This window comes from Gnatocerus cornutus, chromosome 7 (assembly GCF_029298725.1).
Source record: "Gnatocerus cornutus isolate USDA-ARS CGAHR chromosome 7, icGnaCorn1.1, whole genome shotgun sequence".
Classification (NCBI taxonomy): Eukaryota; Metazoa; Arthropoda; class Insecta; order Coleoptera; family Tenebrionidae; genus Gnatocerus; species Gnatocerus cornutus.
In genome coordinates this window covers 16,497,873-16,516,852 of record NC_142239.1, presented here as the reverse complement: position 1 = coordinate 16,516,852, position 18,980 = coordinate 16,497,873, and the positions used below count along the sequence as shown (strand labels likewise).

Below are 18,980 nucleotides of genomic sequence, written 5' to 3'. Positions count from 1 at the left end.
GTCACTCTACTATTAATAACCATGAAACTTTTTTTTTTGCTGTATTTTACAACTATTCGTGCTGACCGTTCGTCAAATGTCTTTCAGGAGAGGGAGGGACGGCAGGTATGGCTGCAACAGCGACAGGAGGCGGGGCTGGGGGCGCGACTTTACTACAGTGTTCGGACGACCGAAACACAGCATTGGCGGGCTGGCCGATGGGCGGACCACATAATTCGCCTCTGACCGCGCCTACATTGTGGCATTATCCAGGTGAGTGCTGGTTAAAGATGACTTTCGACCGGTTTTTGGTGGAAAGACGATTGTTTTTGGAAGTTTTGACTATTTTCTGGTGTTGGGATGACTACTTCTGCAAGGAGTTGTCGGTTTTTCAAGAAAAATGTTGAAAAAGGACCAGTTGTCAAAAGGAATGAAGTTTATTTGGGTAACAATTTTCAAAATTTTGCTCAATAGTGGCAATGATTTGATTGGTGTTGCTATGATGCAATTGTACTTGGAATCAGTTCAGGCTGTTCTGCACCCTGCAGAAAACTTTCAAGAACCAAATTCCCTAAAAAATCCCCCATTTGATTTACCCCTTATAAGTGTGGTTTTGTTTTTCCCTCTCGCTTAGTTATTTTATTTTATTTTTTTTATTTTAACACATTTTTGTGTTGTGTGTTGTAGCGCCTGTTCCTATGGAGCCGATGGTTCCTCTCCCGGTACCAATGCCTCCTGTTGGATTCCAGCTAGTCCGTGACCCAACAACCGGAGGTCTCCTTCTTTTGCCCACAACCGGAATAGGTTAGTCATTGTCATCGCGCGTCTTTCCCTTCTTTCTTTTTCCGGGAGTTTAAACCAAAACTTTATTTCCAGAGCCTCTTCAACAAGCAGTTGTTTGGCCTAGCTATCACCAATCACCATCAGTTCTGTTACCCCCTCTACCACCTCCACCATTACAATTGTTGAGTTCGGCTTCATCTGACTATTTGTCAAGTAGCACAACTCTTCATCAACACACTCAAAGTACGCGACTGCTCGCTGTTACCACAGACAACAAACGAAAAATTCCAATGCCCATTCCAACGACCACTTTGATTAAAATAGAGACGGACGCCACGTTGGATCAGACGAAGACTCTCAGTACCATAGCGAGTAACACAGGGACGGTCTTCAGCGAGACGAATATGGCTCCCTTGGTTACCACCCATGTCATCTACCAACATCCAACTAATCTGATTTTATCACAAACTTCGGCGGAGGCAATGTGCAGGTCGCAGGCGACTTCACCAGCCATTTGTTTAACACCACCACCGGAAGCGATGACTCCTGACGAGCCTTTAGCAGTACAAGACGCGAGCAACCAAACTGACACTTTCTGCAGTGAGGACGATATCACCACTCTTGTCACAGAAGAGGACCTTCGACCAAAAGCACAGGAACCAAAAGTTGAAAAGCCTGAAACCGGTGCTTCCATTACTCTTGTACCTGAAGTCGAAAAACCGACAGAACCGGAACAAGAAGAAGTTCCTCAAGTGGAAACCATCATTCCGGAAGTACCAAAACCAGACCTCAGTGGACTCGAATTACTGTCAAACAGTATCGTCGAGTTCGAGAATGGGCGAAGTGTCAAAATTGAACAAGAGCAAGTTGTACAAACTGAAGACAAAATTGAAGACAATTTGGGTGGGTTAGACCTGTTGTGCGCTCTGGCGGAGCAGCGGATCATGGAGGAGAATAACGAGAGACACAAGAAATCCAAGGAACGAAAACGGGAGAAACGGAGATTGAAGAGACTCTCCGAGGAGCACGAACCCAAGAAGAAGAAGAGTAAAACTGACAAACACAGAGATAAACACAGCAAGTACCATGTTGAGTCTCCTGACATATCGCGATCGTACAAGTCACCAGAATCAGAAGAAGAAGTGAAGAAGTTCATCGCAAGTAAAACTCAACACTCTTGCGAAAACGACTGGCCTCACATGAATGAAATGGAATTGGACATGAGGATGAAATTGGCGGACTTACAGAGGCAGTACCGCGAAAAACAGAAAGAACTCAACAAACTCAAACCCAAGAAGCACCAAGAGTGTAAGAAGAGGTCGCGGAAGAAGTCAACTTTGTCCGAGCGAAGTGTCACTCCTCCACTTCTTGACAAAGTTGATCTGTCAGTACCAATCAGACATCAGGAATTACTAAAACCACCAACCCTCTCCACGTATGATATAAAAACCCCGAAACTTGAAGCAATAAAACAAAGCGACAGGATAATCAACGACTACAAGAATGACCTCTTGCGACAACAGATGGAGGAGATGGAGTCGTCACCAGAGAAGAACTCTTCTTCGAAAAAGCGCAAAGTCGGAAGACCGAAAAAACTGTTGTCACCCTCAGGCACTCATGTTGCTACTGAAACTATCGTGGCGAAGAAACCTAAGAATAACTTCGTCGGGTACTTCTTGGCGGCCAAAGAGAAGTTCCAATTACACCACAAATTGTATGCTAACAGTCCACCGAGGTACCTCGAGGAAACAACTCACAAAACAAGAAAGAATAAGAACAACAACATCGTCCTTACCGAAGTTAAGTGTAAAATTCGTCCAAAACTAAAAGCCGAGCCGATGATTAAACTAGACGAAGAACCTGAAGATCAGACTTGGATCGACGAAGAAAGTGATATTGAGGAACCATTTGTTGAACCTCCCGAGGAAATCAAAAGAGATGAAGAAGTGAAAATGGAGATTCCAGAGGAACCGAAAGTTGAATCAATGTGTACCCTCACGGCGGCGCACTTGGAAGTTGATAAACTGCGAGTGTTGACCGCAATGGGGGGGCTGTTTTACGCTGGACATTTGAACGCGGTGGAGCCCCCAGATGTGTATTCCATTATGTTGGATGGGGAGAGGGGCAACCGGCCACATATCATGTCACGGGAGGAGATCCTGCGGGACGCGGTAAGTTTGAATTGCAAATTTGACATTGGGCATAAGTTATCTGTTCTTTTTGTAGATTTTGGAACTCGCCCCCAAAAGCACCACGGAGCTAACTTCAGGCACTAGACTGTGTGCTTATTGGAGCCAGCAGTACCGGTGCTTGTATCCTGGAAGTGTAGCGGAGCCGGGAACTCCCAATCCTGCCCTGGATTCGAAGTTCGTTGCTGTTGAATTCGATGATGGGGACAGCGGAAGGATTGCTTTGGAGGATATCAGGTTGTTACCGCCTGACTACCCCATTATAGGTAAGCCCTCTTTCCTCGCGATCGTAAATTCCATCTTTCTCTCCCCGAGATATAAATAAATAAAAGACACTCAACGTCATAATTCATAAATACGAGCGAAGAAAACAAGGCATTAAAAATTTACTCCGTTTTTTCGTTGATGTCTTTTCGGGGTTATTTATAGTAAAATACGTGCTTAATGTTGACAATTTAGTACATCGAAGAAATAACGAAGGAAATAATGATACCTTCTAAATCGTATTAAATTATTCCTGAGTATTACTGATTGATTTTTGCTGGCCTCTTTAGATGTCTAAATTTCTTCATAAATTTTAGAGTACGATCCCAATCCTCTCCTGAGCCTCAGCAAGCGCCGCCGCCGCACCTCCACCAGCGTGTCGACAGAAGAGCGCCGCCAACCCCTGCAGCAGTCTCAAGCCGTCGTACAAACCGCACCAGTCAAACTCGAACTCGAAAAAGACATTGAGAAAGAAAACAAAGACATTAATAAACCTGATTCTGAATCTCACAAAGAGCGCAAGCGTTTGAAGAAAAAGAAGCGCGATAAGTTGAAGCAGAAACTTATGTTTGACGACAAGAAAAAGAAGAAGAAGCATAGGTACTCTGAGGAGTATCCCAAGCATAAGAAACACCATAAGAAACATAGAAAGCACAGGAAGCATCATCACCACGATGAAAATAAAGATGAGGTGTTGATGGAACGCGAAGAGAATGGAAACTGTGATAGTGAAGTAGTAGATTCTCCCATTTGTAATCCGGAAGATGAGGTTACGATGGATGATATTCTGGAAGCTCAGAAATCGAATGTGAGTGCTTTTGGTGTGTTGATTGATCGATTTAACTTGTGTTTTAGAATTCGAAAAAGATAAGAGACAGACAAGAATCTTGTGAAAGTAGAAGTAAAATGAGTGCATTTTTGCCGGCAAGGCAATTATGGGGTTGGTCTGGAAAAGGCTATAAAAGACCCCGAGCTAAAGGAAGGTCTCGAAAACAATTCTTTAAAGCAATCCAGCGAGGGAAAGAATTAATAACTGTATGTTTTTCGTAAAGGCCTAGTTTCGGTTAGGCTAAGTATATAAACATGCTCACCTTCTTATTTATATTTATTACCACATGAAATGTTTTCGTTTCAAATTGATGAAAAAGGTAAGCTGTGTATATTTTAAATATGACAAAAGCTAACCACACCTTTGTAAAATCGTACTGTTTAATAGACATTTTGGCTTTGATCTGATAATCTTAAGGGAAAATTGTGATTTTTCGAAATTCTTACTTTTACATACACACACAGGTTTGTAATTTTTCCAAATATAAATGAAGAGATGTGTTATAGTGACGAAGTGTACTATTACAAACTTTAAACCGTCAAAAAACACCTGAAATCAATTTTTTTAGCTTGCAATGAAACACTTGTGTCTAACCAAAGGAGGTTTTCAAACACTTCCGCGTATTCATTTATTTAAATGTGTTTTGAAACCATCTTATAGTTTTGTTTTTAACCAAAACTAGTGCATGGGAATGGTGAAGGGAATGTTTTGTGTTATTGCAGTTTGCACTCTTTTTATTACCATTTAAAATTGTCACTGTTTTAATCAATATTGAAAATTCGGTGCTTTGTTTGCTTTTATTTTAACGAATGTGTTTGTTGGTTAAGCATTATATTGTGATGAAAAGGAAACAAAGTCAAAAGTACGAAATTTGCGTTGGAATAAACGTCACACTGACCTTAAATGCGCCAAATTTAAATTTTTAATATCGACTCTTCAAATGTAAAACGATATAATGCGCCTGTATTACATTTCGCTAGGAATGTGGGAGTAGAGCATAGCTTGATTTTTTGTGGCTGAACGAACAATGGAAGTATGAAGTCCATTTAAGTATGCAATGAATTATATGTAGTGGGAGTAGTTCGTATTTTTATTTAGACTGCATATTTCGTAGTAACATAGTCCACGTAAATTTGCACTTACAGGGGAAAACAAAAACAATTTTGGTTCGTTTTCAGAATGAAAATTTCTAAAAAATTTGTTTCTTGCTTTAAAATTTTTAAATTTAGCACTGTTAATAAACAATGCGAAGATAGTAAATTCTATAAATTTTACTGTTTTATTATTAAAACTGACACTTACGACATTTAATAGAAAATTGAAGAAATTTCTGGATCGTCTTAAAAATGAAAATATCTGAAATTTCTAAAAATTTAGGTTTTTTTTCGAAAATTTTGTAGTTTATCGCAGTTGATAAACAAATCAAAAATAGTAAAACGTCCAAATTTCACTGTTTTATTATTAAAATTTAATAGAAACTGGGAGAGATTTTTTGTTCATCTTCAAACGAAAATTTCTAAAAACTCAGTTTCTTGCTCTAAAATTTTGTAGTTTAGCACAGTTGATGGACAAGTCGAAGATAGTAAAACCTACAAATTTTACTGTTTTATTATTAAAACTGACAGTTACATTTAATAGAAAATTGAAGAAATTTCTGGATCGTCTTTAAAATGAAAATTTCCAAAAATTTAGTTTCCTGCTCTAAAATTTTGTAGCCTATCACAGTTGATGAACAAGTCGAAGATCGAAAAACCTCAAAATTTTACTGTTTAATATTATTAAAATTGACAGAGTTACGAAATTTAATAAAAACTGAGAAAAGCTTTTGGTTCGTTTTCAAAACGAAAATTAAAAAAAAATTAGTTTCTTGCTCTAAAATTTTGTAGTTTATCAGAGTTGACGAACAAGTCGAAGATAGTAAAACCTTAAAATTTTACTGTTTTATTATTAAAAGTGACAAGGTTACGAAATTTAATAGAAACTGGAAAAAGTTTCTGGTTCGTCTTCAAAACAAAAATTTTTAAAAATTCAGTTTCTTGCTCTAAAATTTTGTTGTTTAGCACAGTTGATGAACAAGTCGAAGATAGTAAAACCTACAAATTTTACTGTTTTATTATTAAAACTGACAGTTACATTTAATAGAAAATTGAAGAAATTTCTGGATCGTCTTTAAAATGAAAATTTCTGAAAATTTAGTTTCTTGCTCTAAAATTTTGTAGCCTAGCACAGTTGATGAACAAGTCGAAGATAGAAAAACCTCAAAATTTTACTGTTTAATATTATTAAAATTGACAGAGTTACGAAATTTAATAAAAACTGAGAAAAGTTTTTGGTTCGTTTTCAAAACGAAAATTAAAAAAAAGTAGTTTCTTGCTCTAAAATTTTGTAGTTTATCAGAGTTGACGAACAAGTCGAAGATAGAAAAACCTCAAAATTTCACTGTTTTATTATTAAAAGTGACAGAGTTACGAAATTTAATAGAAACTGGGAAAAGATTCTGGTTCGTCTTTAAAACAATTTTTTTTAAAAATTCAGTTTTTTGCTCTAAAATTTTGTAGTTTAGCAGAATTAATGAACAAGTCGAAGATAGTAAAACCTCCAAATTTTATTGTTTTATTATTAAAATTGACAGAGTTACGAAATTCATTAGAAATTGGGAGAAGTTTTTTTTGTTTTTTTTTAAACTAAAATTTTTAAAAAAATTTAATTTCTTACTCTAAAATTTTGTAGTTTTGCACAGTTGATGAACAAGTCGAAGACAATAAAACCTTCAAATTTTACCGTTTTGTGAAAATGCTTTTCCCGAAAAGATTGCATGGACTAAAATGAATGTTGCAACTTGAACTAAATTGGCAGTTTCGGTTGCATGATATGTTTTTGTTTTGCTATTTTATACAGAACTCTTAAATAATCCGACAAGGAACTTGCGACTTCCTAATCACTAGTCGGATCTTTTTCGGACTACCTGTATATTTTAATGTGGTTTTGCATCCAGAAAAATTCACCCAAACGACACACATGTTGTTTCGAATCGATTTGTCATATTTATTACCAAAGCGTGGTAGCCTCTCCGTTTTCCTAATAAAAACGACACAATTTGCTTCAACCTGTGATATTTTAACGGAAGAAGGAATACATAGTTTGCCTTTACTATTTCTATGTATTTTTGATTCAAGTTGTTTGCGTTAATTTGACTTTAGCTGCATGTTTGGCTTTGCAACTTGACACCTTTCTGATGATTCTCTTTGGTAGGTTGGGGACTCTGCCGTGTTCCTTTCCACTGGTAGACCCGACAGACCCTACATTGGTAAAATTGAAGCCATGTGGGAACTTTGTGGAACAATGGTGGTAAAAGTAAAGTGGTTTTATCACCCGGAGGAAACCGTCGGTTGTCCTTTGAACTTACAGTACCCCGTAAGTACCAAATTTTGTGTTTTTTTCCAGTTCTAAGAGTGTTTTTAGGGAGCTCTCTTCGAATCACCCCACGTTGATGAAAACGACGTCCAAACTATCTCGCACAAGTGTGAAGTGCTACCATTGCAGGAATACACGGAGCGCCTAGGAGATGACCCCCAGCGTTACGCGACGATTTATGACAACAACGACATTTACTATTTGGCAGGATATTATGATCCTACCACAACCAGTCTCAAAATGGAACCTAATATTCCGTTTACCAAATCAGAGTGAACCTTTACCTATCACAAGCAATAATACAATCGGCAAACAATAATACATTATATAGTGATTTTTGGTGCTATATTGGATCGTTTTTTATTTCAGATATACTCTGAGTTTGCATGTTAAGTTTCTTTGAGTTTAACTTGATCAAAATGTACAAATCTTTGCATTTTAGATGGTTGTTTGATGGCAATCTTAAAGTGTGTTTTCCGTTTTGTGGATTTTTCTATCAAATTCGTATTGTGGACTAACTCATGTAAATATATGTCATAGATTTGCACAATAAAATATATTTTCATAGTGCTATTTGCCAATAGAACGTCATTGGTCTACTTGGTATCCATAATCATCGCAACTGTTGGTCTGACATGGGTGCCTAATCTTGTAAATCTAAAAAGACCTAATGACACTATTGGAACAGTATTAACAAAAACTTTGAAATGAGTCGACGCTGTTCGTACTTAAGACGAGGTACTGAGTGAGTTTCTATTTTTGTACAAGTAGTGTGACTATTAAAATGAAAGCAGGACTTTGAAAGACTGGTCGAGTGTCTTGTTGACGATTTTCAAAGTTTCTGTCAATTATAGATGTAAGACAAAATAAAATAAATGTGCAATGTACTCTTATTTAATATGTACTTAGATCTCGGTACGAAATATATCTCTAGATATACATAGTCGCTTCAGATGCTTTTCATTACAATAGAACGTAAATGTCTCCATATATATCATTCTTCCACATTTCTTTGAATTTGTACCAATACGCTTATCAAATCAATTTAGTTTAGGTGCTTAGAAGTATACAACCAACTTTGCGTTTATACTGTTCATGTGATTTTGATTAATATATTTTTAAGAGTGTGTTTCGTAAAAATTGTCAACGCACGGTATAACCTGTTGATGAATTTTTATACAACACTGTTATGTTATTTTACTTAATAAAATGTAAAAAAAATTAATAGAAATTAATTATACCACTTGTGGTGATTTATCGATGTATACAAGAGGAATATTTTAATAATTGGGTGTGTATGAAAAGTAATATTTTTGCATACTAATTATAAAAGGTGCTAAATAAGGCATACAATATTATTGCTTGGATGATCAGCAGGGTCTAATATAATCACAAAGACAGTATGTATATAACCCCTGTGTAAATACTTGGACGATATTTTTCCTGATATTGAAATATAACACTTTCTAGAAGTTCTTGTTTTAATGTTACCTGTCGGTTCATGGCCTGGTTACTCATTTCTGCAATAACTATTGTGCTTATGTGAAAATAAATACTTTTTGTATTGCCGATAGCGTGTCCTCTTTAAAAAGATGGAATGTTGGAGTATAAGTAAATTAGAATAAACATTTTATAAGTAAATCCTCTGAAGTTTTCGTCCATGTAACCACTTAATGAACGTGTCTTTTGTTCTCAATCTGCGTAGTTACAAGTTTATTATTGTTTTTCGAAGAGTGATGATAAACACATACTTGAGAAAAAGTATTTTGCCAGTAATCAGGGGAAGTATTGCGAAATTTTATTCGACGATTAAAAAAAATCCACTGGAAAAAATGTTGACGTTTGCTATAAAATGCCAACAGTTCAAATTAAACTGAATCAATATTGGTGGAGTTCAATATTTAATAAAAGCATAAAATAGAAGTGTGGATAAATAAAAAAGCTGGTAAATATTTTTTGCGCAGTTTCGGTACTAAAAACTCAATTTCTTGTACCCAGGAGGAAATATATAAATATTCTAAATCTTATGTATTCTTAAAATATAGTATAGTATGTAACAGAAATTTTTAAAGGAGAATCGGAAAGAAGAATCTAAAGAAAGAACTAAAAGCATAAGATTGAAAGAATTCGGAATCGAAAAATCAGGAAGAGATTAAAACACATATCTAAGGAAAGATTTCCAAGTGTTGAAAAAAATGTCAAAAAATAGAATCTAACAAGACACTGTAATGAAATATAACTAACGGAAAAATTGAAAATAATAATAATTGGAAAAAAAGGCTAATCTAAAGGGAGCAACCAAAAGGACAGCTAGGATCTTCTTAAAGGATCCAAGTAATCGAATCATAAAAACCAGGGAAAGGATATAAATAGATAATCTAATAAAAATTGAGTCAGATAGAAAACAAGAATCTAAAGGTAAAATGGAAAAAGAACCTCCAAAGATATAATCTAAAATAATAAAGGGAATTTAAGATACGAAAAGGGATAACTTAAAACATGAATTTAAAGAGTATTGAACGAATAAAACACGAATTTAAAAGAATAAAAGGAACTAAAAAACGAAAGAACTAAATACATAAAGGTTCGAAAAAAATTCAAGGAAAGAAAGGCGTCCATAAATAACGAAGTAAAAGGAAGAAGTTAATTAAGTTAAGAGAGGATTCCAAAGTGAAAGTGTCAAAAGAATAGGAACTAACACGACTCTGTTAAGAAATATAACGGAAATGTCTATAAAAGGGGACGCTTAAAGGAATCTAAAGCATGAAACTGAATAAGTGAAAAAATAAAAATAATTATAATAATTAAAAGAGTTTAAGAATTAAAAAGTATTCGAAAAATCACGAATCTGGAGCAAGGATTTACTTAAAGGATCTAAAATCTAAGTAATCGGAATGTAAAAACTACAGGAAGGATATTATAAATAGATAATCTAAAAAAAAGAGTCCAAAAAGTAAAGTAGAATCGAAAGAACTAAAAGCATGGAGGAAAAAAGGAAGTTAAGTATACAGGTGTCTCAAAATTGGCGAATTCCGAATTCAGAGCACGGTAGGGGGAACCCAGTGGTGCCCGTTAATACCTAAAAAAAATTTTTTCGCACTTTTTAAAGAAGATGTAAGCACTTTAATTTTGTTCAATGCGACAACATTGCAAAACTCACATCCTGACCTATCTTATGATTTCTATTTGTATTGCTTAGATGCGTTCAAAACCTCATAACTGACATTGTCAAGTAATGTCAATTTTGCCACTTTTAAGCAGCTTGCCCACTAAAGAAAGATGCACATCTAACTGACGACCCAAGTTTCGTGTGCTAATTTTTGGATCGTTGCGGTAAGTGTGGAATCATTTTAATGCTTGCGCGTCCAGTTGGATGACGCAGTTGATTGGGCTATCGCTCATGGTATAGGCGAGCAGCTACCACAGGTCTGTTATCTGATGTCTCGAAAACCAAATTCATGTCTGCGTATTCATTATTTGAATAAAAATCCATTATTTGAGTCAAATTTATAGTAGCCTGCATCCATAGTAACAGACTAATTTCTAGCCACGTTGCCGTTCCATTATTAAGAAAAATTACAAAAATTTAAGATTTTTTTACTCCCAAATAAAGCAAATTCTTCAAGAAATTGTTTTATAATAATAATAACAATAAACACTGGAATTTTTAGCCTGCATTTAAAGAAAATGCAGTTCAAAGAGTGCACATTCAGATCAATCTATCTTTGTGGGGAAGTGCCAAATCTTTATTTTTTTTTCATTTTTGAACTGCTGAAGTGATTCTCTACAACGCTCTGAACTCGGAATTCGCGAATTTTGAGACATCTTGTATATTTAAGGGAGGATTCCAAAAGGTTAAAACAAGCAAAAGTGTTAAAAGAATTATAAGAATATAATAGAAAAAACGAAACTAATGGAAGAATAAAAAATAATCGGAAAGAAAGGACGAATTTAAAGGGTCCAGCCAAAGGTACAATCTCAAGACGAATGAATTTAAATCGGGACTCTAAAGGGAGAGTCTAAAATTAAAAAGAATTGTAAAACTAATAACATTAGGAATTCCAGGATTAAAAAGTATGTGAAAAATCACTAATCTGGAGGATCTAATAAAGAGTAGAACGTAAAAGAAAACAGGACTTTTAAACAAGGATTTTCCTAAAGGATTCAAGTAACTGAATCGAAGGACTGGAAGAAGGATATGAATACAGAATCTAATAAAAAGAGTCAAAAAAACAGGTAGAATAAAGACAGTCTCTAAAGGGATAATCTAAAAAAGAAGGGAAGAATTTTAAAGGTAGATTCTTAGGGAAGAACCAAAAGAAAGAATCTGAAACTGTTATTTTAAGACGAGAATCTAAAAAATCGAATTCAAAGAGTCAATTCAACCGATCGGAATGAGTTCGACATAGCAATAATGATAAAAGCGACCACGGAAGTAATCGAGAGGATAACAAATTGGAGATTGCTCGGAAGAAGAGAAAGACGATGATTTTCTTTTGAATTAGAACTGAGTACATGACAGTTTGTGAATCTGAAAGAGCTTTCAATTTAATTTTCTCGTACGTCAGACTTACGTAAATATCGTCGTTCGTTTTTTCATAATTATTTAAATACGTCATTGCAATAAAATCATAATCTTGGACCTTGAATTTTCGTATACCAACTTAACAATCGTAGATAAAACGTAATATATAGACAGCTTCGAATAACTCACAATTAAATTTTCCATGTGACTACCATATATTTTAATGCGTCCTCCGACATTTCCCATTAGCACGGATGAAAAATAACCCAAATTAAAGCAAAACAGGAATGAAAATCGCATTGTGTGGTTTTAGTTTCAGAGCTTAGAAGATGGCAACATTTTAAATATCGCAGGTTTAATAAAATATCGAAATATGTGGGAACACGCATTTCAAATAACTGATTTCGCTCGAGAGAACAAACAACGTAGCTTCCAAATAATTATATGAGTTCATCTCAAATCGGGGAACTAACAACCGTAGAGAATTGCAGGTCTCGGTGTTTGTATATTTCGATTTTAGCGAGTTGAATTCGAATTGACTACGTTCTTATTTACTTCAAAAGCAATAAAAGTTCTCGAAACGAAGGTACGGTAAAGTGATGAAGACTTCCTGACTTTTTTACATTTGTTTGTTCCTTTTGGTATTAGGAGCGCTTTCAGAATTCTGCATAGAGCAAATGGAAGTTGTAGATTAATTTCACAAATTAAAAAAAATGGCACTTGGAAGAAGACAATAGTTGCAATTATTTTACAATTAATATCATCACGCGCAGAGTAAACGAGAGTTAATTAATTAATTTAATTCTTATCTAGTTCTACGTCTAATTTTAGCCGATCTTAATGTGTTTTGATTATATTGACAATACGTCTGTAAAACGTCGAGACTGGTATCTTCAGATAAGGATCATCTTCAATTAAACTTTGGTAGACTTCTTTGTTTTTGGATATTTTTTACCTACGACTGATATTGATTTACACTAATTGCTCCACAACGCGTTGAGCTGAGGACGTGTCCGGAATGTTACATTTTAAATAATATTAAATATGCAAACGAACGCTTATTGTTTTAGAGGAACATAATAACGTGTAATCCATTCAATGTAATTTGTGTTATTGATGAATTCGGGTTTGTCATTTTAAGTAGGTAAAAACGAAACATTTTGAAATGGCAACGGCGAAGGCTCCCTTGAATACAAAGTGGAATTTTTTTATTTATTTAAGAAACGCCATTTCATGCTAATACGTGGTGAAAATTTGCGGTTTTGAATATTTATATTGTTTTAAAAGTACCTGATAGTGTTTTTATGTTTTCAAAAGGACACATTTTGCTTTACATTTTTCAGGTTGCGCGAAAATAGTTGGGAATTTCTAGGCGACAACCCAAAACTTCAATCGCTTCTAATTTAGTTAGATCTTGGTGCACGTAAAAAATTAGCAGAGTTTTGAATTCAGCGCGAAAGCACCAATATCATGAGTTTGGCTCAGAAATAAACGAGCTAGCAACAGAATTAGGTTATTTTCAAGGAATTCTTTCAGGACGATAACTACGTTTAATATTTTTGAGCCAAATCTCAGATCGGTAGATCAAATAGTTTACAAGCGGCGGACAATAAACCAATAGTTCAAAATTTTTCCGCGTTTATGTAGGTTTTTTTTTGAAACAAGAAGGCTATTGAATTTAGGATATTTGAGAGTGGATTCTATGCAAAAAAATTGTAACTGAAAATTTAGTATCCGAAACTTTAACTACTACGCTAAATAATTGTACAGTTTTGAATTCTGCGTAAATGAGCACCAATAACTTGAGTTTGCTTAACAAATAAATGAGCTATCGACAGAGTTTTCAGAGGGTCATTTCGAGGTGATTTCTAAGGATTTTTTTCAGGACGAAAACGACGTTTAATATCTTTGAGTTATACATCAATTGAAAGAGCAGCTCGAGATCTATCGACTGGTCAAATCTCAGGTCGGTAGGTCAAATGGTTTACAAGCGGCGGACAATAAACCAATAGTTCAAAATTTTTCCGCGTTTATGTAGGTTTTTTTTTGAAACAAGAAGGCTATTGAATTTAGGATATTTGAGAGTGGATTCTATGCAAAAAAATTGTAACTGAAAATTTAGTATCCGAAACTTTAACTACTACGCTAAATAATTGTACAGTTTTGAATTCTGCGTAAATGAGCACCAATAACTTGAGTTTGCTTAACAAATAAATGAGCTATCGACAGAGTTTTCAGAGGGTCATTTCGAGGTGATTTCTAAGGATTTTTTTCAGGACGAAAACGACGTTTAATATCTTTGAGTTATACATCAATTGAAAGAGCAGCTCGAGATCTATCGACTGGTCAAATCTCAGGTCGGTAGGTCAAATGGTTTACAAACGGCGAACAATAAACCAATAATTAAAAATTTTTCATTGTTTGAGTCGATTTTTTTTCAAACAAAAATCGGGCATCGAATTTAGAATATTTTATAGCCGATCCTAAGAAAAAAAGCGCTGGAAAAACGAAGGCGCGCATTAAACATTTTGAATCATTTTGGACAATTTGAAACTTTACTTGCTTTTAATTCGGTTATTTGTTGACATACGTTAAGAATTTTGAATTCTGCGTAAAATGAGCATCAATACTTTAAGTTTGTTCTGCAAATAAGCGAAATTCGACCGAATTTCTTAATTGTTAAGTAACTTTCTAAATTCAAAAAACTGACATTTTAATCGCTTTTAATTTCTATATTTAAGAAAGTACTTTTAAAATTCACACAGTTTTGGATTCTGCGTAAAATTCTGCGTAAAATGAGCACTAATAATTTAAGTCTGTATGTGTAAAACCGGATTCTTAGTAAATAAAATGCGAGAAAAACGATGGCGAAAATCGCATCTTTCTACATATCTGTCTTAATTACGAAGATTTAAAATTTCGACTGAAAATTCTCTACCTAAAAGTGTCATCGCTTTGATTAGAAATTTTAAAGTAAGACTGTTACACTCTTATAGTGCTTATAAAATCGGATGGAATAAGAAGAGTGTCGCCACTATAAGAGGACATTAAAAGCGACATAAACGAGATATCGAGCGAATCTTAGTCGTAAAGTAACCTTTTACATTTAAAAAACTCAAATTTTAATTGTTTTTAATTCTTTACCTACGTTAAAAATTCGCAGTTTTGGATTCTGCGTGAAATTCTGCGTAAAATGAGCACCAATAATTTAACTTTGCTCCACAAATAAGCGAGATATAGACCAAAATAAATTTTTTTGAAAAACTTGAAATTTTGAATGTCGGATATGTAACTAAGGATTTTTATCGGTCTAAGGGCGAGAAAAATTATGAAAACCAAATTTTTTATCTAAAAATTTTTGAATTTTTGAATTTTTAAATGCGGGATATTACGTAGGTACAATAAGACAGTATTTGATAGTTCGAGCATTTGTCAAAATTATTCAGTTATTGCCTTGAAGTTATTTTACTCGTTGTTATTATCATTTTATCAATTTTCATTTATCATTCAAGGTGATTGAAGTTGTAAAAATTCGGTATATTGTCGGACTTTAAAATTACAAATTTGCTTGTCAATGTATTGTAACACCGGCGTGGAAATTATTGAAAAACGATTAGAAAGTTGAGAACAATTTTTCAATAAGCTGATCCCACCAATATTCACATGTTAACGACCAAAATTAATAAAAATCAGATGAGTATACGGACATGGAGCAATTTGAAAAATCCATTCCTTTGAAATAGTAATCTCCCCAAAGAATGATATTGACCCATTGACAAAAATAAGCATGTCACGCGAGAATGGATAGTTTAACCTGTAATTTCATCATTTCGCATGTTACTATTTTATTACTTTTGTCAGTTATTTTCCCCGAATTATATCCTATCAAACCAAAGTCTAAATAATTCAAACTGGCGAATAAACAATTAATTTTACCCCAAACTTGACCCGGTCGATCTATGGAACTTCATTTAAAATCAAGACATCGATTCACTCGCTTAAAAGACATTTAAATTCACCACAAAATCTTTCATAATTGCAAAAAACAGTAATTTGGTATAGGGTTCCCTTGGGAATCGTTCGTTTCTTACATTTCCATTTATAAAATATCTCCGAATATTACATCCAGGTAAGCGACACTGAAAGGTTTTTATCGAACTTTTTTTATTACTATTGTTGCCTGCAAATTTCATTGCAAATATCCATTGAAAATAAATTTAATTGAAGTTTTCTATTTTCATTATTTAAAATTTTGTTTTTGAAACACAATCGTATTTATGCAAAATGGCAAAGCTCATACAAATAACGAAATAAATTGGTGAAAATTCAAAGCCTTTATAACTTGTTTTACTGGTCATCGGACCACAATTCTGGTCCCGTTCGAAAAAAAACTTTCAACTCTTTATCATATCTAATTTTTTTAATGTCAGTGGTGATGAGCTAGCGATAAAATAACCTGTCAATAATCTAGTTTGATGTAAACGTGTTAATTGCTCACTAAATCGAATGCGGTTTAATCAATTGTAGATAAAATATGAAGTTGCATAATGTGTTAAAATACCACGATTTCGGTACGAATTACCACAAATTCGTTATCGAAGAACTGTTCGATATTATACCATTTTAGTTGCAGTTTCTTACTTGTAGCCAAACATATTATAACTTGGTCACGATCATGAAAAAGTCAAAAAATTGGATTTATCAGTTTTATGGAGAATGACCTGCACAGGTAATAAGTTTTATCACTTTTCTTATCAGTGTGGAAATATGAATTTAATTGGCGAATCGTCGATGTCATATCATTGTTTACAAAATTTTGTTTGTGTGTAGATATGTACTATTGCATAACATCATGACGAATGAGTTTTTGTTTCTGATACCTTGTTTGCCATTCTACTGAATTTTTATCATCGGAAGTTTTTTGCTCAAAAGTAATTTTGATGTTCGTAGCAAAAATAAGGTTTTTTCAAGAACATAAATGTATAATCCTTTTTATTATTTTACTGTCTGAACGTTGAACTTTGTTTAATTCATTTTAATTTTACCAGTCTTTCCAAAAAAAATTCCGATTGTTTATTGTAAGTAAACCAAGCCAAAAATAAACAGTAAATCGTGGACACTCAAAGAAAATCTGATGGTATCGACCGGTTAATTCACTTGTTAATATCTAAGTTTGTAATCAAAGAGGTTTCATCGTTTTGTCCTGCAATTTGTAGATTGATCGATAACATCAACTTTATTATTTATTTATCTTCAGGACAATTAAATATTTAGATACAACGCTCGTTATCAAATTATTTTATGAAGTTATCAAGCGAAGATTTGCGAAATATCTTCCTGTTTCGATTTAACAAGCTTTCAAGGTTCTAATACATCCTTGTTTCCAGCTCAATGAATGTTTCATAAACACGTCGTAGCTAATCCTTTAATCTGTCTCATAACTATGAAATTAGATGTGTAATTATAACTTATTCCAGATTTTTGTTCAGCTAAATAGATAATCTCATCAAGTTTTGTTATCAATAGTACCCTAAAGCTCTAGTTAATAAATCAAACTGCAGTTTGCTTTGTGGTTTATCTTTTATTACTTACATTTCATAATTGGATGTTTGCATGATTGTAGGAGCAATACAAAGACTCTTTTCATGTTCTGTAATTGAATTTTAAAATCTTATGTGTAGTTTTCAGGTGTTATGGAATAATTAACAGGTAATAAATAGTCATTAGCTAGCTATTACAGTTCCGAGGAAGGAATGTTGGGCATCTATTGTCTGTGGCCATTCTGTTACAATTTATGTTGGTTTTGTGTTATGAGGTCAAATGAAAAGTAAAGAAAATTTGAGGCTTGAATGAGTACACTAGTCCAGACGAATTTGTACAGGAGCATTGGAAAGTCATTTCATCAGGTCAGGGCTTAGATATTTGTACTTACAAAATTGTAATGCCTTAAAAATAAAGGTTGAAAAGAGAATAATTATATAATCTTCCCAAAGAACTATAGAAGTTTTAAAATTTTTTAATACTTTTTTACATATAACTCTTAAATTGGTACTTTTATTTTTTAATGTATACGTCATAATAAAGGCTGAGATCTCTGCTTTCTTATGTGGTGTTAAATACGTCATTTTCTCTTGTCATTTCGAAGATACACTCTCAAAGAATATGGAGTAATTTTTGGAAACAAAAGTTTTAATGCCTTTCAGAGATTGTGTAAAAATTTGATTTCAAATAAATTTTGCGTTTCTAAATTATTTTACTGGTCAGAATGAAAGATCATAGATAAAAATGATGCTGCAACTGTGAAAGTTTTGAGTCATTTTTTTTATATTTTATTAAATTAAAACTTATTTCGTATTAATTTGTAATTTTTTTTATCCCAAATGAAATTTTCGTTAAATCGATTATACCTTTATCTACTGCCACTAGATTGTCCGAAAAAATAAATATTCAGTCACATTTATTGTTTTTGAAGAATTTAGAACAATTTCCTTCAAAGGTTTGAACCTTTTAATGGTTTGGTCTATAAGCAAACTAAGAACTTGTCATCATCAAGAAGTTTTCTGCGTCAGCATTAGTTATTTTAAAATTTAATTGAAACAATTTTTTAAGCAATTATATTGATTTTGTATTAACTGTATTAACTGTAACTTCTAAACGATAAGAGATGGCAATGCATTTGTCAACGCGTCAAAAAGGCAAGATTTTAGTCTTTCCAATAATGCATTACAATGAAAAATTGATGAAAAAAGTCTTGAATTATACGCAAAATTGCATTTATAATCAGTATATTTTTAAGAACATGACATCAGTTTTACAAAAATATTATGGGAAGTACTAACCCTGAGGTCGTTAGAACACTGCGTAGAGCAATTCCATAACTTGGCAGTTTTCAAGAAAATTTTTGTACCTACTTTCAGTAAAAGCTAAAAAAACATTCAAAATTTACAATTGTTACAAATAATTCCTCGTTTCGTTGTTTATCAAAAACGTATTTTCA

The 18,980-nt window shown here is 33.6% G+C and overlaps 1 protein-coding gene across 2 annotated transcripts in view; it reads left to right on the top strand.

The window, feature by feature from the left end:
• wge (BAH domain and coiled-coil containing protein winged eye) overlaps positions 1-9,099 on the top strand; it is a 29,710-nt gene extending 20,611 nt beyond the window's left edge. The window contains exons 6-13 of one of the 2 annotated variants that reach the window (XM_088040446.1): positions 88-252; positions 667-783; positions 856-2,933; positions 2,989-3,217; positions 3,533-4,023; positions 4,071-4,250; positions 7,297-7,458; positions 7,507-9,099. In XM_088040446.1, coding sequence (XP_087896572.1) covers positions 88-252; positions 667-783; positions 856-2,933; positions 2,989-3,217; positions 3,533-4,023; positions 4,071-4,250; positions 7,297-7,458; positions 7,507-7,734 — 3,650 coding nt within the window. In that variant the 3' untranslated portion in view covers positions 7,735-9,099. The remainder of the gene's footprint in view (positions 1-87; positions 253-666; positions 784-855; positions 2,934-2,988; positions 3,218-3,532; positions 4,024-4,070; positions 4,251-7,296; positions 7,459-7,506) is intronic. The other variant, XM_088040448.1, reaches the window with a different exon arrangement.
• Positions 9,100-18,980: the final 9,881 nt, after the last annotated feature.